Source organism: Oncorhynchus tshawytscha, linkage group LG16, assembly GCF_018296145.1.
Source record: "Oncorhynchus tshawytscha isolate Ot180627B linkage group LG16, Otsh_v2.0, whole genome shotgun sequence".
Lineage (NCBI taxonomy): Eukaryota > Metazoa > Chordata > Actinopteri > Salmoniformes > Salmonidae > Oncorhynchus > Oncorhynchus tshawytscha.
Window position 1 is genome coordinate 5,731,281 of NC_056444.1, and position 25,523 is coordinate 5,756,803.

General features: G+C 44.3%; 1 protein-coding gene across 1 annotated transcript in view; it reads right to left on the reverse strand.

Annotated features, from left to right (window-relative positions):
- Window positions 1–412: 412 nt before the first annotated feature.
- The window catches only part of LOC112237226 (XK-related protein 9-like), a 30,994-nt gene continuing 5,883 nt past the window's right edge, over window positions 413–25,523 (reverse strand). Inside the window, exons 3-5 of the mRNA XM_042298707.1 lie at window positions 25,293–25,504; window positions 1,765–1,847; window positions 413–1,662 (exon numbers count right to left, since the gene is read on the reverse strand). Of these exons, the coding sequence (XP_042154641.1) occupies window positions 1,099–1,662; window positions 1,765–1,847; window positions 25,293–25,504 (859 nt within the window). The 3' untranslated portion in view covers window positions 413–1,098. The remainder of the gene's footprint in view (window positions 1,663–1,764; window positions 1,848–25,292; window positions 25,505–25,523) is intronic.

The following is a 25,523-nucleotide window of genomic DNA, read 5'->3' on the forward strand; positions in this document are numbered from 1 at the left end:
GTGTTATTATGGACATAGTCTGTTCCTCACTGATACCTCCACCTCCTGAACCCTCCTGAACACTGTCTGGTCCATTCACTACAGTAGGCTGGTCTACTACAAACCATCTCTCTGCGTAACAAAATGACACCCTATTCCCTATATAGTGCACTACTTGTGACCAGATCTTAGGACTCTGGTCAAAAGTAGTGCACTGAATAGAGAATAGGGTGCCATTTGGGACGTCATCAGAGAGGCACACGTCAGCGCCCCTCAGCCAATGAAACCCGGTTTGTTATGATTAATTAGCATTGAAATGACCCTTACTAGTGTTGGGGGTATTTCTGAGCTGGTATTCATACAGTATGTCATCTATAATAATTAATAATAATAATAATAATAATAATAATGTAATAATTGTAATGATAAAAGGTAGTTATGCTACATTTTTATTATTAAATATATTATATTTTAAAGTTTTAAAGTGCATTCACAGATAGTAAATATCACACAGAACAGCAGAATACTTATAGAGGTTAAAAGACAGTTAAACTAGCAGGAACAGTGGAAAGTGTGTCAGAGATTAAAATCAATTAGACATCTTTCAGTTATTGGCAGGTCAGTAAAAGAGTCTTTAACATATCAAAGAGAAAGTCCATAGTAACGTCATCATAGCAACGGCAACGTCCATAGCAACGTCTTCCTCTTCACTTTACCCAAAAATGCTAGATGGCCATAGCCTGTAAAGAGAGACAACAGTGCCACCTTGTGTTCTCTGTTTTGCGTTGCACATCCTGAATCCACAGATAGGGGCTGTGTTTCACTAGCGTGAAGTGGCTCCCTTATGTCCTCTTCTTGATCTCAGCTGAAGGGACCAGACCTGAAAGGTCAAACATCAGACTCCTTTTTAACTGTTCAGGTCTTTCAGGTCTTTCAGGTCTTTCAGGTCATTCAGGTCTTTCAGGTTGTTCAGGTTGTTCAGGTCTATCAGGTCATTCAGGTCTTTCAGGTTGTTCAGGTTGTTCAGGTCATTCAGGTCTTTCAGGTCGTTCAGGTTGTTCAGGTCGTTCAGGTCTATCAGGTCTTTCAGATCTTTCAGAGTGGAGCAGGAAACGAGGCTCAGAGCTGTAGGAAGTTCCTAACTCTCACCATGTTGTCTGGCGTCTCTGTTTCTCTCTCCTGTCCCATGTGTCCATCCACCTCATCTGCCTGTAGACTCCTCCCTCTGGGGTGGCAGACAGTATAATACAGGAGCAGACAGACCAGCCCTAGAACGGTCCCTCCAAATATCAGCAGAGTCACCGGCCAGAAGTACTCAGCAGCGTTAGCCTCTGGCCTCACCAGAACCAGCAGCAAAGGACCAGAGAGGTTCACTAACGCAAAGAGAACGTAGTACACAGCCATCGGCCAACTTGTATCCTGTCCTTTCACGTTAAAGAAGGTGAATATGAGGACGACTCCCACGATGATCCGATAGAGCCTCTCTAGACCTTTAGACATGCAGAAATCAGTACGGACCCAATGGGCCCACAGGGTTCCGGCCAGCCAGACGACAGCCATTCCCAGGGTACTGTAGGGGCTGAGGACGAGGAAGAGGCTGAGGCTGAGGATGTGAGCGGTGATGGTCAACAGCTTGTACAGGAGGTAAACGAAGGTAGGGAGGCCAGAAGGCATCTCTCGGACCTGGGGATGTTATATTCATTATTATTATTTTATATATATATATATATGATAATATGATTATGTTATTATATATTATTATATTATATATTATTATTATATTACCTGGGGTAAGGATCGACGGAGACACCGGCGGTAGTCCACTATAGCCCAGGCGATGTTGATGAATGAGCCCACCATGCAGATGCCTGGACAGGGGAAGATGAGACACACATTAGGGAAGGATCTTGAGAGACAGACATGTGACAGACAGACATGTGAGAGACAAGCATGTGAGAGACAGACATGTGAAAGACAGACATGTGACAGACATGTGAGAGACAGACATGTGAGAGACAGACATGTGAGAGACAGGCATGTGAGAGACAGGCATGTGAGAGACAGGCATGTGAGAGACAGACATGTGAAAGACAGGCATGTGAGAGACAGACATGTGAGAGACAGGCATGTGAAAGACAGGCATGTGAGAGTCAAGTTGTGGCAGTGGCTGCAGTCTCTCTCGCTCTCTGTGCCTGTCTCTCACACATTCACAGTCTCTCTCGCTCTCTGTGCCTGTCTCTCACACATTCACAGTCTCTCTCGCTCTCTGTGCCTGTCTCTCACACATTCACAGTCTCTCGCTCTCTGTGCCTGTCTCTCACACATTCACAGTCTCTCTCTCAGTTGCTCTCTCTAACACTCACAGTCTCAGTCTCAGTCTCTCTCTCTCAGTCTCTCTCTCTCTCTCTCTCTTGGTTTCTCTCTCTAACACTCACAGTCTCTCTCTCTCTTGGTTGCTCTCTCTAACACACATACAGTCTCTCTCTCAATTCAATTCAATTCAATTCAATTCAATTTGCTTTATTGGCATGATGTAACAATGTACTTATTGCCAAAGCTTATTTTGGATATTTACAATATAAAAATAAATAAAATGAGAATCAAAATTGTCAACAGGACAACAGTAACAACAATAACTAAGTGTCAAAATAACCATACAATGAACAATAACAATAAGCATACAGTAGAGGACATGTGCAGGTTGATTGGTCTGTCAGACACTGTCCCTCATCTTATGTCAGGCAGCAATGTAGTATGCTGCCAACCCACAGCTCTCTGCGTCCTCCCCCAACAGGACGGGTAGTCTTTTCTCATCAGAGAGGTCTTTGAAACCTTGACTAAGGGTTTCAAATTTGGGAAAATGACACTCTCTAATTGTTTTATATTTTTGACATTTTGTCAGGAAATGCAGCTCTGTCTCAGGTTCTGCTGTGATGCAGTGGTTGCACAGCTTTTCCTCTACAGGGAGCCAGGTTTTCCTGTATCTACCCTTCTCAATGGCAAGGCTGTGCTCACTGAGCCTGTACTTTGTCAAGGTTTTTCTAAGGTTTTGACCAGTAACCATGGTCTAATAGTTAGCCATGGAGGACTGTCGATTTAGGGACAGATAGCACTGCATTTTGGTTTGTGCTTGTGTTTCCCAATAAGCAATGTAGTTTTGTTTTGACTGTGTTGTAATTTGGTTTCTTATGATTGATTGGATTTTCTGGTCCTGATGCTTCAGTGTGTTAGTAGAACAGGTTTGTGAACTCAGGACCAGCTGGATGAGGGGACTGAGGCTTCAGTGTGTTAGTAGAACAGGTTTGTGAACTCAGCCCATGGACCAGCTGGATGAGGGGACTGAGGCTTCAGTGTGTTAGTAGAACAGGTTAGTGAACTCAGGACCAGCTGGATGAGGGGACTGAGGCTTCAGTGTGTTAGTAGAACAGGTTAGTGAACTCAGGACCAGCTGGATGAGGGGACTGAGGCTTCAGTGTGTTAGTAGAACAGGTTTGTGAACTCAGGACCAGCTGGATGAGGGGACTGAGGCTTCAGTGTGTTAGTAGAACAGGTTAGTGAACTCAGGACCAGCTGGATGAGGGGACTGAGGCTTCAGTATGTTAGTAGAACAGGTTTGTGAACTCAGGACCAGCTGGATGAGGGGACTGAGGCTTCAGTTTGTTAGTAGAACAGGTTAGTGAACTCAGGACCAGCTGGATGAGGGGACTCTTTTCCTTGCTCATCTCTTGGCATTGCAGGGCTTGGTAATGATATGAGAGGGGGTCACTGTATTTTAGATCTTTACAAAACTTAATTGCTCTTTTTTGAGTTTTTATTATTAGTGGATATTGGCCTAATTCTGCCCTGCATGCATTGTTTATAGTTTTCCTCTGGACATGTAGGAGAATCTCACAGAACTCTGCATGCAGGGTTTCAATGGGGTGTTTGTCCCATTTGGTAAAATCTTGTTTTGCAAGTGGACCCCACACCTCGCTGCCATGAAGTGCAATTGGTTCAATGACATGTTCAATTCATTTTAGCCAAATTTTAATCGGTATTTCAATTTGAATGAGCTTTTTAATGGCGTAGAATGCCCTGTGTGCTTTCTCTCTCAGCTCATTCACTGCCTCATTAAGGTGTCCAGTTGAGCTTATTTTTAAACCTAAGTAATTGTAGTGTGTACAGTACTCTCTATATGTAAACCTCGGTAATTGTAGCGTGTACAGTACTCTATATATTTAAACCTCAGTAATTCTAGTGTGTACAGTTGTAACGGTTTTGACTTGAGGTTATTATTTATAGGGGTGCCAGGTAGGTTGTGCCTACCAGAGAAAACATTGGTTTCTCCTTTTAGTTTGGGTGGGAATGAGTCCCATCTGGTCCGTCAAGTCTACACCAATACAAAGGACTTATGTAAAAGTCAGGATGGAAATAAACTTTTCATAAACCCTTAAAACATTGGAAAGAACTTCAAAAACAACTATATTCTTTTGCGTGGGTTGTATTAGCAACAACAATGATTACACACATATAATAATATCACAATGAGTTCTGGTTCCTCCAGAAATGTCCTGTACCTCGGGCCTAAAAAGAGTCCAGCCCGGTAAAGGAGTTCAGTGAACTCAAGTGACTTTTGTCACGCAATGTTTGTCCGTTCATTCCGTGTAGCCTAAACCCAGTATTAAACATACAATCAATAACAATTATTTTACCACAGAACTTTAAAGCGTATCAACTCTTACTAAGTCCTCAACTACAACTAACTACATAAATCAAAGTATACATCGCATCAAAACAAATGAAATACCGTATACAAAAAGGTGGTAGTCAGTCGGTCAGTCAGACAATCCAATCCGCCAATAGATCTCCAGCGGAGAAAGGCCACGAAGAACGGAGAGGTGTAGTCCATGGACGCAAAGAGTGGATCCGATCCTGGGTAAACTCTCTTAGGCTACAAAACACACGTTTAACGGCAACAAAACAAACGGAATAGAGAAGCTTCGGCACTGAGGGTTGAACACATCCTCATTCACGTCTCCATCACAACCCCCTTTGCGCAGCTGATGCTGGCTATTTAATTGGGAATTAAAGGGAAAGCGCCCTATTGGAAGGAGCTGCACAGAGACGGTTCAGAATAATTCAGGGCCGTCACACACCCCTCCCCTGGAAAAAGTCGACCATTGCCCTGGAAGGCACATCTTGGTCGGGGAAACCGAGAAAGGTCTCATCGCTTTCCTCTACAAAAATATTCATGACTTTTTGGAGCTCACGCTCCTCAGCTGAAGGATCACAGGCCTTAAGGTGTGAGACTTCTGAGTCTGGGAATCCAAGAAAAGTCTCCTCACTTTCCTCTTCAAAGATATCCAGGACCTTGCGGCGCTCAATCGCCTCCAATTCCTCAGCCGAGGGGTAACAGGCCTTAAGGCGTGAGACATGGACAACGCGCATATCTTCACCTGTGTCCTCTTTCACCACTCGGTAGTTCAAAGGGCCCATCTGCTCCACAATCCTATATGGTCCTTGCCATTTAGGAGCGAGCTTGGCAGAGAAGAATTGTTCAGCTTTCGAGTAAGGATGAGAGCGAAGCCACACCCGATCACGAAGCTGGAACTGCATGTCTCGTCTGTTCTTATCATAATTTCTCTTCTGCTTGAGTCGAGCCTGGATCGTGTTCTTTGAGACAAGAGCTCTCAAGTCGTGGAGATGGACTACCTGGTCATAGCAAGCAGCGTCTGGAGTAAGCTGCTGGGGCTGTAGCACCATATCCAAGGGTCCTCGGAGAGGACGACTTAGGTTCAGCTCTTCAGGTGTGACTCCAGTGGACTCTTGCACAGCAGAATTCAGGGCAAATCGAAACTCGTGAAGGTGCTTGTCCCAGTGTTTGTGCTGGGTCCCTACATAGGAAGCAATCATCGTCTTCAAGGTTCGATTTACTCTCTCAGTGAGATTGGTCTGTGGGTGATAGGCCGTGGTCAACTTCTGTCTCAGGTTCCATCTTTGGCAGGTCTCCTCAAAGAGATCAGAGACAAATTGGGAACCTCGATCAGACAGGATGTAATCAGGCACTCCCCAGCGAGTCAGGATCTCTTTCGTAAGGATGTTAGAGACGGTCCTTGCTGTGGCCTGGACGCAGGGAAAATAGCTCCACCCACTTTGAATAATAATCAACAAAAACAAGCATGTACACATTCTGATTGGAGCTTCTAGGAAATGGACCCATCAAATCCACTCCTAACATTTCCCAAGGTCGGGTAACCACCGTTTGCTGCAACTTGCCAGCAGGCTTTCTACCTTCTGGTTTGTACATTTGACAAACCTGACAGGGATGTGCGACTTCACATCCATGCCCAGATTTGGCCAGTACAGTAACGCTTGCAACCGCTTGTAGGTTTTAAACCTGCCCAAATGACCAGCTAATGGGTCTTCATGGAAATGTTGAAGCAGTTGAAGGCGTAGAGTTTCAGGTATGTACATTTGGTAGAGTGTTCTGTGAGGTAGTTGTACAACACGGTAGACTTTGTCTTCAATGATGGTCAGCTTTGTGGTAGGATTGACCATCTTTTCTCCATCTTCCAGGATAGTCTGGTACAAAGCCTGTACTTCTGGATCATCCTGTTGGGCTTTCCATATGGCCTCATCAGAGATGGGAAAGTCCGTTTTGGGCGAGTCTCGACTGCTTGACAGGACAGTAGCACATGTAAGAGGAGGGCCACCGTTATCACAAGCAGGAGCTCTGGACAAGGCATCTGGAACAGTGTTGTATTTTCCTTTCCTGTATTCTACTGCAAAGGTGAACTCTTGCAACCGTAGAGCCCATCTTATGAGTCTGGTACTTGGTTTGTTGGTCTTGAACACCCACACAAGGGAGGAATGGTCAGTGACCACAATGAAGTGTCTTCCCTCCAGGTAGTACCTCCACTTTTCCAAAGCCCAGACAACTGCAAGGCACTCTTGCTCGGTTGTGGAGTAGTTCCGTTCTGCTCCATTCAATGTCCGACTGGCGAACGCTAGCACTTCTTCAGTGCCAAGTCCAGTCTGTTGGACTAGGACAGCACCAAGTCCAACATCACTTGCATCAGTGTAAACAACAAAAGGGCAATCAAAGTTGGGATGACCTAAAATGGGAGGTGTGACGAGGTGTCGTTTCAGGGTTTCAAAGGAGGTCTGGCACTCTGCCGTCCATTGGAATTTCACTCCTTTTCGCTTCAACGCGTTGAGGGGTTCTGCAACCTGGGAGAAGTTCGACACAAACCGATGGTACCATCCAGCCATCCCAAGGAACCGTTGAAGGGCCTTGAGTGTGGTTGGCACAGGGAAGTCTTGTACAGCCTTCGTCTTTTCAGGATCCACATGAATGCCGTCAAAAGACACAATATGCCCAAGGAACTTCAGGGAGGTTTGGCAGAAGTTGCTCTTCTTCATATTCAAGGTCAGACCAGCTTCTCTTAGCTTGTCCAACACTGCTTGAAGATCTTGAAAGTGTCTTTCTCTGTTCTGAGAGTAGATAATTATATCGTCCAGGTAGACGAAACAGATCTTCCCTTTGAGCTCACCTAACGCAATCTCCATGAGTCTTTGGAAAGTGGCAGGGGCATTCTTTAATCCAAAGGGCATCACCTTAAAGGAAAACAAGCCCTCAGCACAGACAAAAGCAGTCTTGTCCTTGCTTTCCTGGTCCATCTCAACCTGCCAATAACCACTATTGAGGTCAAGGGTAGTGAACACAACAGCGCCAGACAATGACTCCAGGATCTCGTGGATGGTAGGAAGAGGATAGGCATCAGTCTGGGAAACCTTGTTGGTCTTCCTATAGTCCACACAAAATCTAAGACCACCAGTCTTTTTTGGGATGAGGACAACAGGAGCAGCCCAGGGAGAGGAGGAACGTTCTATTATATCTTGTGTTAACATATCATTAATGAGTCCCTTTTGGATGATTAGCTTCGCTGGGGACAAACGATATGGCTTTTGCTTGATCGGCATTTCCTGTGTAAGGAATATTTTGTGCTTCAGGAGCCCGGTGCGTCCTAGCTTTGAAGTACATACATCAGCATTATTCTGCAGCTGTTCCAACAGCCTTAACTCCTCTGGCTGTTCCAGCTGAGCTCTTCTCACAGCCTGTAAAAGGAGATCGTCAGAAGGATTATCAAGGGTTAGTGGTACCGGAGCAACGGCAGAGAAGAGTGCCACATTTGAACCCCAATCATGTAACTTTGTAGCTTCTGATTGGTGCGGTATTAACTGAAAGGAAGGGGATGTCGATGGGGGGGCGTAGGCAGTGACTCTTGGAGTTTCAGCTCTGGTTAAAGCACCCAGAGTAGGATGGTCATTCCTGCAAAGAGAGTTAGGTGTGTTGGCCTGTTGTGATTTGTGGTTTCTGGAAGGGTTTACTTGATACGGTCTTGGACATGTAGCTGAAGAATGTCCCTTTTGGCTACATCTCCAACAGAACATGAGAGGGGTCTCGGCTGGAGACTCTGGCTGTTGTTGATGGTCTGTCTTGGGTAACTGTTTGGGTGTCTGTTTCTTTCTCTGGTCATATTGCTGTTGGCATTCTCTGTCCTTCTCAAACTGCTTTCCCAAGCGAACCAGTCCATTGACAGTGGTGACTCGTTCTCGGAGTTGACTGGCTAGTAGTGGGTTGATGTTCTTCAAGATCAATTTAATGACCTCTTCCTCCTCAATGCCAGGTTTCCACCTTCTGCACAGGGAGTGGTAACCGTATGCAAAGTCACGGATACTCTCTTTCTCGCTTTGCACTCGATTCCTGACTCTGTCTGCCAGCTCATCTGTGTAATCCTCAGACAGAAATGCAGAGGAAAACTTGGCCTCAAAGTCAGCCCAGGAGGTAGTGGTGAGACATGCCACATCCCACCAGTCTCGAGCTGTCCCATGCAACACATTCCTCAATGTGGCAAGGAGTTCTTCGTCAGCCAGGGGATTGAGGGCAAGAAAGTCACAACATCTTTCTAGATACATTAGCGGATCAGGACTGTCATCTTTTTTCCCAAAGGTGGGAAATTGCAATTTAATGGGCATCGCCCCCACATGACGTCTACTCATATCACCATGAACAAACGAGCTAGGAGGGATTGAGGAAGTAGAGGGGGAGGGTGTTATCGGACAATGCAAATGAACACCAGGATGCATGGTAGATTGCATCCTGCAAGGGGTGGCTGCAGCATGGCCTTGTCTTGGCTGTTCAGAGGTGCCAGCTTGGCCCTCAGTGGTCTGAACAGAAGTGGACACCAGGGAAACTCTGTGTAAGGAGTTGTGCCTAATGGAGGCCATGTCCACAGACACGTCATCCAACATTTTAACACAATTAGAGAGTTCTGTCTGCAAGTGGCCTACAGTGTTAACCATGGGAGAAAACACAGAATTAACGTCCTTGAGGACCTCAGTGTGGTGATGTTGCAGGCGCCATTGGAGAGTGGCAGTGAGTTGGTTTCGTTGGTAGTCAAACTGCCTGTCCATGGCACCAGTAATTTCCCGTCTTCCACTCTCACTGAGCTCTGTCAGCGTGTGGGTTAGAGTGCTCAGTGAGTTTCTGAATTCCATGGCACTCTGTTGTTGCTCTTCCCTCAGACATTTGAAATTATGGTGGATAAGAGTTTGGAGATGTTGTTGAGTCCGACGAATATCAAGGATGTCACCTTGAAGTTGTAGGACTACAACCTCTGGAGATAAACCAGACAATGGAGGAAGGTTGGGTGTCAGAGGGAGGGCTAGCTCAGTACTTCCACACAGATCCATGTCAATAAGTGAGTAACTGGTTAGACCTCCTGTGGCCTGTGGTCCAGACCGAGCATTCAGATTCCCAGGGCTCTGGCCCAAATCAACTCCATTATCTCCATTCACCTTAAGATTTGTATTGTCAGCTTGATGGTCAGAATGGCCCTGTGTATTCCCATTGACAGGTATGACATGGATGAGCACATTATCTTGGGGTGAATCCATTGTTTTAATTCCACACAAAAGATTTGCTTTGGTTAGTTCTCAATGTTGAGCTGTCCCATCTGGGGTGCCATTTTTTATGTAACGGTTTTGACTTGAGGTTATTATTTATAGGGGTGCCAGGTAGGTTGTGCCTACCAGAGAAAACATTGGTTTCTCCTTTTAGTTTGGGTGGGAATGAGTCCCATCTGGTCCGTCAAGTCTACACCAATACAAAGGACTTATGTAAAAGTCAGGATGGAAATAAACTTTTCATAAACCCTTAAAACATTGGAAAGAACTTCAAAAACAACTATATTCTTTTGCGTGGGTTGTATTAGCAACAACAATGATTACACACATATAATAATATCACAATGAGTTCTGGTTCCTCCAGAAATGTCCTGTACCTCGGGCCTAAAAAGAGTCCAGCCCGGTAAAGGAGTTCAGTGAACTCAAGTGACTTTTGTCACGCAATGTTTGTCCGTTCATTCCGTGTAGCGTAAACCCAGTATTAAACATACAATCAATAACAATTATTTTACCACAGAACTTTAAAGCGTATCAACTCTTACTAAGTCCTCAACTACAACTAACTACATAAATCAAAGTATACATCGCATCAAAACAAATGAAATACCGTATACAAAAAGGTGGTAGTCAGTCGGTCAGTCAGACAATCCAATCCGCCAATAGATCTCCAGCGGAGAAAGGCCACGAAGAACGGAGAGGTGTAGTCCATGGACGCAAAGAGTGGATCCGATCCTGGGTAAACTCTCTTAGGCTACAAAACACACGTTTAACGGCAACAAAACAAACGGAATAGAGAAGCTTCGGCACTGAGGGTTGAACACATCCTCATTCACGTCTCCATCACAACCCCCCTTTTGCGCAGCTGATGCTGGCTATTTAATTGGGAATTAAAGGGAAAGCGCCCTATTGGAAGGAGCTGCACTGAGACGGTTCAGAATAATTCAGGGCCGTCACACAGTACTCTATATATTTTGTACCAATTGAGAAGTTTGGTCTAATTCCCTGAGATCTGGATCTTCTCTGGAAAATCATTATTTTAGTCTTTTTGGGGTTTACTGCCAGGGCCCAGGTCTGGTAGTACTGCTCTAGCAGGTCCAGGCTCTGCTGTAGGCCATGTGCTGTGCGGGTTTACTGCCAGGGCCCAGGTCTGGCAGTACTGCTCTAGCGGGTCCAGGCTCTGCTGTAGGCCATGTGATGTGGGGGTTTACTGCCAGGGCCCAGGTCTGGCAGTACTGCTCTAGCGGGTCCAGGCTCTGCTGTAGGCCATGTGATGTGGGGGTTTACTGCCAGGGCCCAGGTCTGGCAGTACTGCTCTAGCGGGTCCAGGCTCTGCTGTAGGCCATGTGCTGTGGGGGTTTACTGCCAGGGCCCAGGTCTGGCAGTACTGCTCTAGCAGGTCCAGGCTCTGCTGTAGGCCATGTGCTGTGGGTGACAGCAGGCATAGGTCATCTGCGAAGAGTAGGCATTTAACCTCTGAATTGTGGAGACTAACACCAGGGGGTGAGGATTTTTCTAGAATAGTGGCCAACTCGTTGATGTAAATATTGAAGACTGCAGGGCTCAGATTACAACCCTGACGAAGGCCCCGCCCCTGGTTAAAGAATTCTGTTATTTTCTTACCAATTTTAATGCTGCACGTATTGCCAGTATACATTGATTTAATTATGTCAGATGTTTTACCCCCTAAACCACTCTCAATAACTTTGTAGAACAGTCCTGTATGCCACATAGAATCAAATGCTGTTTGGAAGTCGATAAAGCGAGCGTATATTTTGGTATTATTTTGGTGGACATGTTTATCTATCAGGGTGTGTAGGGTGTAAATATGATGCGATGTTTTGGTAAAAATCCAATTAGGCTTTTACTCAAGACATTGTGCTTATTAAGGAAGTTTAGAACTCTTACATTTATAATACAACAGAAAACCTTCCCCAGGTTACTGTTCACACAAATGCCTCTGGAATTGTTAGGGTCAAATTTGTCTCTGTTCTTAAAGATTGTGGTTATGAGTCCTTGATTCCAGATGTCAGGGAAATAACCTACACTCAGGATCAAATTAAACAGTTTTAATATAGTCAATTGGTCATTTTGGTCTAGTGAGTTTGAGCATCTCATTTAGGATGCCATCAGGTCTGCATGCTTTTTTAAATCTGAGGGCCTGAAGTTTCTTATAGAGCTCCTGGTCAGTAATTGGGGAGTCCAGTCTCTCTCTATCTCTCTCTTGGTTGCTCTCTCTCTCTCTCTCTATCTCTCTCTTGGTTGCTCTCTCTCTCTCTCTCTCTCTCTCTCTCTCTCTCTCTCTCTCTCTCTCTCTCTCTCTCTCTCTCTCTCTCTCTCGGTTGCTCTCTCTAATACTAATTGTCTCTGGCTCTCTTGGCTGTTGATACACTTGTTGAATTATGCAACAGGACGCGACAAAGGTAATTACTGAGGCTGTCTAGACAGAGCAGGTGAGTGCAGGCAGTCTAGACAGAGCAGGTGAGTGCAGGCAGTCTAGACAGAGCAGGTGAGTGCAGGCAGTCTAGACAGAGCAGGTGAGTGCAGGCAGTCTAGACAGAGCAGGTGAGTGCAGGCAGTCTAGACAGAGCAGGTGAGTGCAGGCAGTCTAGACAGAGCAGGTGAGTGCAGGCAGTCTAGACAGAGCAGGAGACTGCAGGCAGTCTAGACAGAGCAGGTGAGTGCAGGCAGTCTAGAGAGAGCAGGTCAGTGCAGGCAGTCTAGACAGAGCAGGAGACTGCAGGCAGTCTAGACAGAGCAGGTGAGTGCAGGCAGTCTAGACAGAGCAGGAGACTGCAGGCAGTCTAGACAGAGCAGGTCAATGCAGGCAGTCTACACAGAGCAGGTAGGGTAGACAGAACAGGTGAATACAGGTAGGGTAGACAGAACAGGTACAGGTAGGGTAGACAGAACAGGAACAGGTAGGGTAGACAGAACAGGTACAGGTAGGGTAGACAGAACAGGTACAGGTAGGGTAGACAGAACAGGTACAGGTAGGGTAGACAGAACAGGTACAGGTAGGGTAGACAGAGCAGGAACAGGTAGGGTAGACAGAACAGGTGAATACAGGTAGGGTAGAAAGAACAGGTGTATACAGGTAGGGTAGACAGAACAGGTGAATACAGGTAGGGTAGACAGAACAGGTTAATACAGGTAGGTTAGACAGAACAGGTAGGGTAGACAGAACAGGTCAATACAGGTAGGGTGAACAGAGCAGGTAGATACAAGTAGGTTAGACAGAACAGGTAAATACAGGTAGGGTAGACAGAACAGGTGAATACAGGTAGGGTAGACAGAACAGGTGAATACAGGTAGGGTAGACAGATCAGGTAAATACAGGTAGGGTAGACAGAACAGGTAAATACAGGTAGGTTAGACAGAACAGGTAAATACAGGTAGGGTAGACAGAACATATAAATACAGGTAGGGTAGACAGAACAGGTAAATACAGGTAGGGTAGACAGAACAGGTAAATACAGGTAGGGTAGACAGAACAGGTGAATACAGGTAGGTTAGACAGAACAGGTAAATACAGGTAGGGTAGACAGAACAGGTACAGGTAGGGTAGACAGAACAGGAACAGGTAGGGTAGACATAACAGGTAAATACAGGTAGGGTAGACAGAACAGGTGAATACAGGTAGGATAGACAGAACAGGTAAATACAGGTAGGGTAGACAGAACAGGTACAGGTAGGGTAGACAGAACATGTAAATACAGGTAGGGTAGACAGAACAGGTAAATACAGGTATGGTGAACAGAAGAGGTAAATACAGGTAGGGTAGACAGAACAGGTAAATACAGGTAGGGTAAACAGAACAGGTGAATACAGGTAGGGTAGACAGAACAGGTGAATACAGGTAGGGTAGACATAACAGGTAAATACAGGTAGGGTAGACAGAACAGGTAAATACAGGTAGGGTAAACAGAACAGGTGAATACAGGTAGGGTAGACAGAACAGGTCAATACAGGTAGGGTAGACAAAACAGGTGAATACAGGTATGGTAGACAGAACAGGTAAATACAGGTAGGGTAGACAGAACAGGTGAATACAGGTAGGGTAGACAGAACAGGTACAGGTAGGGTAGACTGATCATATAAATACAGGTAGGGTAGACAGAACAGGTGTATACAGGTAGGGTAGACAGAACAGGTAAATACAGGTATGGTAGACAGAACAGGTAAATACAGGTAGGGTAGACAGAACAGGTAACTACAGGTAGGGTTGACAGAACAGGTGAATACAGGTAGGGTAGACAGAACAGGTACAGGTAGGGTAGACAGAGCAGGTAAATACAGGTAGGGTAGACAGAACAGGTACAGGTAGGGTAGACAGAACAGGAACAGGTAGGGTAGACAGAACAGGTACAGGTAGGGTAGACAGAACAGGTACAGGTAGGGTAGACAGAGCAGGAACAGGTAGGGTAGACAGAACAGGTGAATACAGGTAGGGTAGAAAGAACAGGTGTATACAGGTAGGGTAGACAGAACAGGTGAATACAGGTAGGGTAGACAGAACAGGTTAATACAGGTAGGTTAGACAGAACAGGTACAGGTAGGGTAGACAGAACAGGTCAATACAGGTAGGGTGAACAGAGCAGGTGAATACAAGTAGGTTAGACAGATCAGGTAAATACAGGTAGGGTAGACAGAACAGGTAAATACAGGTAGGTTAGACAGAACAGGTAAATACAGGTAGGGTAGACAGAACTTATAAATACAGGTAGGGTAGACAGAACAGGTAAATACAGGTAGGGTAGACAGAACAGGTAAATACAGGTAGGGTAGACAGAACAGGTGAATACAGGTAGGTTAGACAGAACAGGTAAATACAGGTAGGGTAGACAGAACAGGTACAGGTAGGGTAGACAGAACAGGAACAGGTAGGGTAGACATAACAGGTAAATACAGGTAGGGTAGACAGAACAGGTGAATACAGGTAGGATAGACAGAACAGGTAAATACAGGTAGGGTAGACAGAACAGGTACAGGTAGGGTAGACAGAACATGTAAATACAGGTAGGGTAGACAGAACAGGTAAATACAGGTATGGTGAACAGAAGAGGTAAATACAGGTAGGGTAGACAGAACAGGTAAATACAGGTAGGGTAAACAGAACAGGTGAATACAGGTAGGGTAGACAGAACAGGTGAATACAGGTAGGGTAGACATAACAGGTAAATACAGGTAGGGTAGACAGAACAGGTAAATACAGGTAGGGTAAACAGAACAGGTGAATACAGGTAGGGTAGACAGAACAGGTCAATACAGGTAGGGTAGACAAAACAGGTGAATACAGGTATGGTAGACAGAACAGGTAAATACAGGTAGGGTAGACAGAACAGGTGAGACAACCAAGATCACAGTTTTAGACCACTCACCAGCAATTTGTTGTTATCCTGTTGAAAAAGTGCAGCCCTTGATCTTGGTATTTATTTCTGGTAGGTAGGGTAGACAGAACAGGTACAGGTAGGGTAGACTGATCATATAAATACAGGTAGGGTAGACAGAACAGGTGTATACAGGTAGGGTAGACAGAACAGGTAAATACAGGTATGGTAGACAGAACAGGTAAATACAGGTAGGGTAGACAGAACAGGTAACTACAGGTAGGGTTGACAGAACAGGTGAATACAGGTAGGGTAGACAGAACAGGTCAATACAGGTAGGGTAGACAAAACAGGTAAATACAGGTGGGTAGACAGAACAGGTGAATACAGGTAGGGTAGACAGAACAGGTACAGGTAGGGTAGACTGATCATATAAATACAGGTAGGGTAGACAGAACAGGTGAATACAGGTAGGGTAGACAGATCAGGTAAATACAGGTAGGGTAGACAGAACAGGTAAATACAGGTAGGTTAGACAGAACAGGTAAATACAGGTAGGGTAGACAGAACATATAAATACAGGTAGGGTAGACAGAACAGGTAAATACAGGTAGGGTAGACAGAACAGGTAAATACAGGTAGGGTAGACAGAACAGGTGAATACAGGTAGGTTAGACAGAACAGGTAAATACAGGTAGGGTAGACAGAACAGGTACAGGTAGGGTTGACAGAACAGGAACAGGTAGGGTAGACATAACAGGTAAATACAGGTAGGGTAGACAGAACAGGTGAATACAGGTAGGATAGACAGAACAGGTAAATACAGGTAGGGTAGACAGAACAGGTACAGGTAGGGTAGACAGAACATGTAAATACAGGTAGGGTAGACAGAACAGGTAAATACAGGTATGGTGAACAGAAGAGGTAAATACAGGTAGGGTAGACAGAACCAGGTAAATACAGGTAGGGTAAACAGAACAGGTGAATACAGGTAGGGTAGACAGAACAGGTGAATACAGGTAGGGGACAGTAGACATAACAGGTAAATACAGGTAGGGTAGACAGAACAGGTAAATACAGGTAGGGTAAACAGAACAGGTGAATACAGGTAGGGTAGACAGAACAGGTCAATACAGGTAGGGTAGACAAAACAGGTGAATACAGGTATGGTAGACAGAACAGGTAAATACAGGTAGGGTAGACAGAACAGGTGAATACAGGTAGGGTAGACAGAACAGGTACAGGTAGGGTAGACTGATCATATAAATACAGGTAGGGTAGACAGAACAGGTGTATACAGGTAGGGTAGACAGAACAGGTAAATACAGGTATGGTAGACAGAACAGGTAAATACAGGTAGGGTAGACAGAACAGGTAACTACAGGTAGGGTTGACAGAACAGGTGAATACAGGTAGGGTAGACAGAACAGGTCAATACAGGTAGGGTAGACAAAACAGGTGAATACAGGTATGGTAGACAGAACAGGTAAATACAGGTGGGTAGACAGAACAGGTGAATACAGGTAGGGTAGACAGAACAGGTACAGGTAGGGTAGACTGATCATATAAATACAGGTAGGGTAGACAGAACAGGTGTATACAGGTAGGGTAGACAGAACAGGTAAATACAGGTATGGTAGACAGAACAGGTAAATACAGGTAGGGTAGACAGAACAGGTAACTACAGGTAGGGTAGACAGAACAGGTGAATACAGGTAGGGTAGACAGAACATGCAAATACAGGTAGGTTAGACAGAACAGGTGAATACAGGTAGGGTAGACAGAACAGGTGAATACAGGTAGGGTAGACAGAACATATAAATACAGGTAGGGTAGACAGAACAGGTAAATACAGGTAGGGTAGACAGAACAGGTGAATACAGGTAGGTTAGACAGAACAGGTAAATACAGGTAGGGTAGACAGAACAGGTGAATACAGGTAGGGTAGACAGATCAGGAAAATACAGGTAGGTTAGACATAACAGGTAAATACAGGTAGGGTAGACATAACAGGTAAATACAGGTAGGGTAGACAGAACAGGTGAATACAGGTAGGGTAGACAGAACAGGTAAATACAGGTAGAGTAGACAGAACAGGTAAATACAGGTAGGGTAGACAGAACAGGTAGGTTAGAACAGAACAGGTGATTACAGGTAGGGTAGACAGAACAGGTAAATACAGGTAGGGTAGACAGAACAGGTAAATACAGGTAGGGTAGACAGAACAGGTGAATACAGGTAGGGTAGACAGAACAGGTACAGGTAGGGTAGACTGATCATATAAATACAGGTAGGGTAGACAGAACAGGTGTATACAGGTAGGGTAGACAGAACAGGTCAATACAGGTAGGGTAGACAGAACAGGTGAATACAGGTATGGTAGACATAACAGGTAAATACAGGTAGGGTAGACAGAACAGGTGAATACAGGTAGGGTAGACAGAACAGGTAAATACAGGTAGAGTAGACAGAACAGGTACAGGTAGGTAGACAGGTAGGTAGGGTAGACAGAACAGGTAAATACAGGTAGGTAGACAGAACAGAAAATGTAGACAGAACAGGTAGGGTAGACAGAACAGGTAAATACAGGTATGGTAGACAAAACATGTAAATACAGGTATGGTAGACAGAAGAGGTAAATACAGGTAGGGTAGACAGAACAGGTAAATACAGTTAGGGTAGACAGAACAGGTGAATACAGGTAGGGTAGACAGAACAGGTAAATACAGGTAGAGTAGACAGAACAGGTAAATACAGGTAGGGTAGACAGAACAGGTACAGGTAGGGTAGACAGAAAATGTAAATACAGGTAGGGTAGACAGAACAGGTAAATACAGGTAGGGTAGACAAAACATGTAAATACAGGTATGATAGACAGAAGAGGTAAATACAGGTAGGGTGGACAGAAGAGGTAAATACAGGTAGGGTAGACAGAACAAGTGAATACAGGTAGGGTAGACAGAACAGGTAAATACAGGTAGAGTAGACAGAACAGGTAAATACAGGTACGGTAGACAGAACATATAAATACAGGTAGGGTAGACAGAACAGGTGAATACAGGTAGGGTAGACAGAACAGGTGAATACATGTAGGGTAGACAGAACAGGTAAATACAGGTAGGGTAGACAGAACAGGTGAATACAGGTAGGGTAGACAGAACAGGTAAATACAGGTAGGGTAGACAGAACAGGTGAATACATTTAGGGTAGACAGAACAGGTAAATACAGGTAGGGTAGACAGAACAGGTACAGGTAGGGTAGACTGATCATATAAATACAGGTAGGGTAAACAGAACAGGTGTATACAGGTAGGGTAGACAGAACATGTAAATACAGGTAGGGTAGACAGAACAGGTACAGGTAGGGTAGACTGATCATATAAATACAGGTAGGGTAGACAGAACAGGTGTATACAGGTAGGGTAGACAGAACAGGTCAATACAGGTAGGGTAGACAGAACAGGTGAATACAGGTATGGTAGACAGAACAGGTGAATACAGGTAGGGTAGACAGAACAGGTGAATACAGGTAGGGTAGACAGAACAGGTAAATACAGGTAGGGTAGACAGATCAGGTGAATACAGGTAGGGTAGACAGAACAGGTGAATACAGGTAGGGTAGACAGAACAGGTGATTACAGGTAGGGTGGACAGAACAGGTGAATAAAGGTTGGGTAGACAGAACAGGTGAATACAGGTAGGGTAGACAGAACAGGTGAATACAGGTAGGGTAGACAGAACAGGTGAATACAGGTAGGGTAGACAGAACAGGTGAATACAGGTAGGGTAGACAGAACAGGTGATTACAGGTAGGGTAGACAGAACAGGTAAATACCGTTAGAGTAGACAGAACAGGTAAATACCGTTAGAGTAGACAGAACAGGTAAATACCGTTAGAGTAGACAGAACAGGTAAATACCTTTAGAGTAGACAGAACAGGTAAATACCGTTAGAGTAGACAGAACAGGTAAATACAGGTAGGGTAGACAGAACAGGTGATTACAGGTAGGTTAGACAGAACAGTTGAATACAGGTAGGGTAGACATAACAGGTGATTACAGGTAGGGTAGACAGAACAGGTGAATAAAGGTTGGGTAGACAGAACAGGTGAATACAGGTAGGGTAGACAGAACAGGTGAATACAGGTAGGGTAGACAGAACAGGTGAATACAGGTAGGGTAGACAGAACAGGTGAATACAGGTAGGGTAGACAGAACAGGTAAATACAGGTAGGGTAGACAGAACAGGTAAATACAGGTAGGGTAGACAGAACAGGTGATTACAGGTAGGGTAGACAGAACAGGTGATTACAGGTAGGGTAGACAGAACATGTAAATACAGGTAGGGTAGACAGAACAGGAAAATACAGGTAGGGTAGACAGAACAGGTGATTACAGGTAGGTTAGACAGAACAGTTGAATACAGGTAGGGTAGACAGAACAGGTAAATACAGGTAGGGTAGACAGAACAGGTGATTACAGGTAGGTTAGACAGAACAGTTGAATACAGGTAGGGTAGACATAACAGGTGATTACAGGTAGGGTAGACAGAACAGGTGAATAAAGGTTGGGTAGACAGAACAGGTAAATACCGTTAGAGTAGACAGAACAGGTAAATACCGTTAGAGTAGACAGAACAGGTAAATACCGTTAGAGTAGACAGAACAGGTAAATACCTTTAGAGTAGACAGAACAGGTAAATACCGTTAGAGTAGACAGAACAGGTAATTACAGGTAGGGTAGACAGAACAGGTGATTACAGGTAGGGTAGACAGAACAGGTGAATGCAGGTAGAGTAGACAGAACAGGTAAATACAGGTAGGGTAGACAGAACAGGTGATTACAGGTAGGTTAGACAGAACAGTTGAATACAGGTAGGGTAGACATAACAGGTGATTACAGGTAGGGTAGACAGAACAGGTGAATAAAGGTTGGGTAGACAGAACAGGTGAATACAGGTAGGGTAGACAGAACAGGTGAATACAGGTAGGGTAGACAGAACAGGTGAATACAGGTAGGGTAGACAGAACAGGTGATTACAGGTAGGGTAGACAGAACAGGTAAATACAGGTAGGGTAGACAGAACAGGTAAATACAGGTAGGGTAGACAGAACAGGTGAATACAGGTAGGGTAGACAGAACAGGTACAGGTAGGGTAGACTGATCATATAAAGAACAGGTAGGGTAGACAGAACAGGTGTATACAGGTAGGGTAGACAGAACAGGTACAGGTAGGGTAGACAGAAGGTAGGTAGGGTAGACAGAACAGGTGAATACAGGTATGGTAGACAGAACAGGTGAATACAGGTAGGGTAGACAGAACAGGTGAATACAGGTAGGGTAGACAGAACAGGTAAATACAGGTAGGGTAGACAGATCAGGTGAATACAGGTAGGGTAGACAGAACAGGTGAATACAGGTAGGGTAGACAGAACAGGTGATTACAGGTAGGGTAGACAGAACAGGTAAATACCGTTAGAGTAGACAGAACAGGTAAATACCGTTAGAGTAGACAGAACAGGTAAATACCGTTAGAGTAGACAGAACAGGTAAATACCGTTAGAGTAGACAGAACAGGTAAATACCGTTAGAGTAGACAGAACAGGTAAATACAGGTAGGGTAGACAGAACAGGTGATTACAGGTAGGTTAGACAGAACAGTTGAATACAGGTAGGGTAGACAGAACAGGTGATTACAGGTAGGGTAGACAGAACAGGTGAATAAAGGTTGGGTAGACAGAACAGGTGAATACAGGTAGGGTAGACAGAACAGGTGAATACAGGTAGGGTAGACAGAACAGGTGAATACAGGTAGGGTAGACAGAACAGGTGAATACAGGTAGGGTAGACAGAACAGGTTATTACAGGTAGGGTAGACAGAACAGGTAAATACAGGTACGGTAGACAGAACATATAAATACAGGTAGGGTAGACAGAACAGGTGAATACAGGTAGGGTAGACAGAACAGGTGAATACATGTAGACAGAACAGGGTAGGGTAGACAGAACAGGTAAATACAGGTAGGTAGGGTAGACAGAACAGGTGAATACAGGTAGGGTAGACAGAACAGGTAAATACAGGTAGGGTAGACAGAACAGGTGAATACATTTAGGGTAGACAGAACAGGTAAATACAGGTAGGGTAGACAGAACAGGTATACAGGTAGGGTAGACAGAACATATAAATACAGGTAGGGTAAACAGAACAGGTGTATACAGGTAGGGTAGACAGAACATGTAAATACAGGTAGGGTAGACAGAACAGGTACAGGTAGGGTAGACTGATCATATAAATACAGGTAGGGTAGACAGAACAGGTGAATACAGGTATGGTAGACAGAACAGGTGAATACAGGTAGGGTAGACAGAACAGGTGAATACAGGTAGGGTAGACAGAACAGGTAAATACAGGTAGGGTAGACAGATCAGGTGAATACAGGTAGGGTAGACAGAACAGGTGAATACAGGTAGGGTAGACATAACAGGTGATTACAGGTAGGGTAGACAGAACAGGTGAATAAAGGTTGGGTAGACAGAACAGGTGAATACAGGTAGGGTAGACAGAACAGGTGAATACAGGTAGGGTAGACAGAACAGGTGAATACAGGTAGGGTAGACAGAACAGGTGAATACAGGTAGGGTAGACAGAACAGGTGATTACAGGTAGGGTAGACAGAACAGGTAAATACCGTTAGAGTAGACAGAACAGGGAAATACCGTTAGAGTAGACAGAACAGGTAAATACCGTTAGAGTAGACAGAACAGGTAAATACCTTTAGAGTAGACAGAACAGGTAAATACCGTTAGAGTAGACAGAACAGGTAAATACAGGTAGGGTAGACAGAACAGGTGATTACAGGTAGGGTAGACAGAACAGGTGAATGCAGGTAGAGTAGACAGAACAGGTAAATACAGGTAGGGTAGACAGAACAGGTGATTACAGGTAGGTTAGACAGAACAGTTGAATACAGGTAGGGTAGACATAACAGGTGATTACAGGTAGGGTAGACAGAACAGGTGAATAAAGGTTGGGTAGACAGAACAGGTGAATACAGGTAGGGTAGACAGAACAGGTGAATACAGGTAGGGTAGACAGAACAGGTGAATACAGGTAGGGTAGACAGAACAGGTGAATACAGGTAGGGTAGACAGAACAGGTAAATACAGGTAGGGTAGACAGAACAGGTAAATACAGGTAGGGTAGACAGAACAGGTGATTACAGGTAGGGTAGACAGAACAGGTGAATACAGGTAGGGTAGACAGAACAGGTGATTACAGGTAGGGTAGACAGAACAGGTGAATACAGGTAGGGTAGACAGAACAGGTGATTACAGGTAGGGTAGACAGACCAGGTGATTACAGTTAGGGTAGACAGAACAGGTGTTTGTTTGGTTGTTTCAGCCCTGTTTTAACCCTTTGTATGTATGTTTTCATATATGAGGCAAATACAATTTTCTTTATTTGAATAGAAAATATTTTCACAAATTCCTGATTTAATGAAAATGTGAATTCGGAAATTCAGTATTCACTTTTTCCAAATGTTGTTACAGCCTTTTTCTGAAATGGATTAAATACATACAAATCCTCATCAATCTACACACAATACCCCATAATGACATCACAATACCCCATAATGACATCACTATACCCCATAATGACATCACAATACCCCATAATGACATCACAATACCCCATAATGACATCACAATACCCCATAATGACATCACAATACCCCATAATGACATCAAAATACCACCTAATGACATCACTATACCCCATAAAGACAAAGAGCAAACACGTTTTCTATTAAAAATAAAAAACAGAAATAGCTTATTTACCTAAGTATTCAGACCCTTTGCTATGAGACTCAAAATTGAGCTGAGGTGCATCCTGTCACCATTGATCATCATTGAGATGTTTCTGCTAGGTAAAGCCCCACCTTATCTCAGCTCACTGCTCACCATAGCAGCACCCACTCGTAGCACACGCTCCAGCAGGTATATCTCACTGGTCACCCCCAAAGCCAATTCCCCCTTTGGTCGTCTTTCCTTCCAGTTCTCTGCTGCCAATGACTGGAACGAACTGCAAAAATCACTGAAGCTGGAGACTCATATCTCCCTAACTAGCTTTAAGCGCCAGCTATCAGAGCAGCTCACAAATCACTGCACCTGTACAAAGCTCATCTCTAAACAGCCCATCCAACTAACTACCTCATCCCCATACTGTATTTATTTATTCATCTTGGTCCTTTGCACCCTAGTATCTCTACTTGCACATTCATCTTCTGCACATCTATCAATCCAGTGTTTAATTGCTATATTGTAATTACTTCACCACCATGGCCTATTTATTGCCTTAACTCCCTTATCTTACCTCATTTGCACTCAAAGTATATAGACTTTTTGTTTTCTTTTGTTCAACTGTATTATTGACTATGTTTTGTTTATTCCATGTGTAACTCTGTGTTGTTGTATGTGTCGAATTGCTATGCTTTATCTTGGCCAGGTCGCAGTTGCAAATGAGGACTTGTTCTCAACTAGCCTACCTGGTTAAATAAACTAAAGGGGAAATAAAAATTCTACAACTTGATTGGAGTCCACCTGTGGTAAATTCAATAGATTGGACATGATTTGGAAAGGCACACACCTGTCAATTTATGGTCTCACAGTTGACAGTGCATGTCAGAGCAAAAACCAAGCCATGAGGTCGAAGAAATTGTCCATAGAGCTCCGAGACAGGATTGTGTCGAGGCACAGATCTGGGAAAAGGTACCAAAAAATGTCTGCAGCATTGAAGGTCCCAAGAACACAGTGGCCTCCATCATTCTTTAATGGAAGAAATGTTGCTTAAAACTGAGCAATCGGGGGAGAAGGGCCTTGGTCAGGGAGGTGACTAAGAACCTGATGGTCACTCTGACAGAACTCCACAGTTCCTCTCTGGAGATGGGAAAACCTTCCAGAAGGACAACCATCTCTGCAGCTCTCCATCAATCAGGACTTTATTGTCGTGGCCAGACGGAAGCCACTCCTCAGTAAAAGGCACATGACACATGACAGCGCGCTTGGAGTTTGCCAATAGGCTCCTAAAGGACTCTGATACCATGAGAAACAAGATTATCTGGTCTGATGAAGAGACTAGTCAGGTTTGAGAGAAAGATGAAAGGAGCAAAGTACAGAGAGATAATTGATGAAAACCTGCTCCAGAGCGCTCAGGACCTCAGACTGGGGTGAAGGTTTACCTTCCAACTGGACAACGACCCTAAGCACACAGCCAAGACAAGGGATGAGTGGCTTCGGGACAAGCCTCTGAATGTTCTTGAGTGGCCCAGCCAGAGACCGGACTTGAACCCGATCTAACATCTCTGGAGAGACCTGAAGATAGCGGTGCAGCAACGCTCCCCATCCAACCTGACAGAGAAGAAAGAGAGAAACTCCCCAAATACAGGTGTGCCAAGCTTATAGCGTCATACCCAACAAAACTCGAGGCTGTAATCGCTGCCAAAGGTGCTTCAACAAAGTACTGAGTAAAGAGTCTGAATACTTATGTAAATGTGATATTTCAGTTTATTTATGAGTAAAGAGTCTGAATACTTATGTAAATGTTTCATTTGCAAAAATATCTTTAAAAAAAACTTATTTGCTTTGTCATTATGGGGTATTGTGATGTCATTATGGGGTATTGTGATGTCATTATGGGGTATTGTCTGCAGATTGATGAGGGAAATAAACTATTTAATCAATTTTAGAATAAGGCTGTAACGTAACAAAATGTGGAAAAAGTCAAGGGGTCTGAATACTTTCCAAATGTACAGAAAAATATATATATATATTTTTCAATCAATTTAATACCTCATTACTCCATTTATTACTTGTCTGTGCCAGTAAAATCTTTTATATGATATAATTCTGTCAATATCTGATGGATTTTATAGCAAATCTAAAAGTTTGGAGAATCTTCAACTGTTGCCTTTATAAGTTTTTAAAACCTTGTTTTTTAAAACCTTTTATCAATTCTGATGATCGTTGCTACAGTACTCACATTGTAGTATGGACCTGTGTCCGTGGCCCAGCATAATGTAGAGTTGGAGGACTAGCTGTGGAACGCTCTCAAGGAACGTCTCAAACAGTTTGAGCATGCTCAGATCAGTCGCTCGGCCAAACAGGGCCAGGTGCACATCTCTGGGGCATTCAACAGGCCCAAGAGGCTTGGAAAACACAGCCCTGTATCCCACCTTCAACAGGTCGTAGTACCTAACAGAAAGAGAGATGT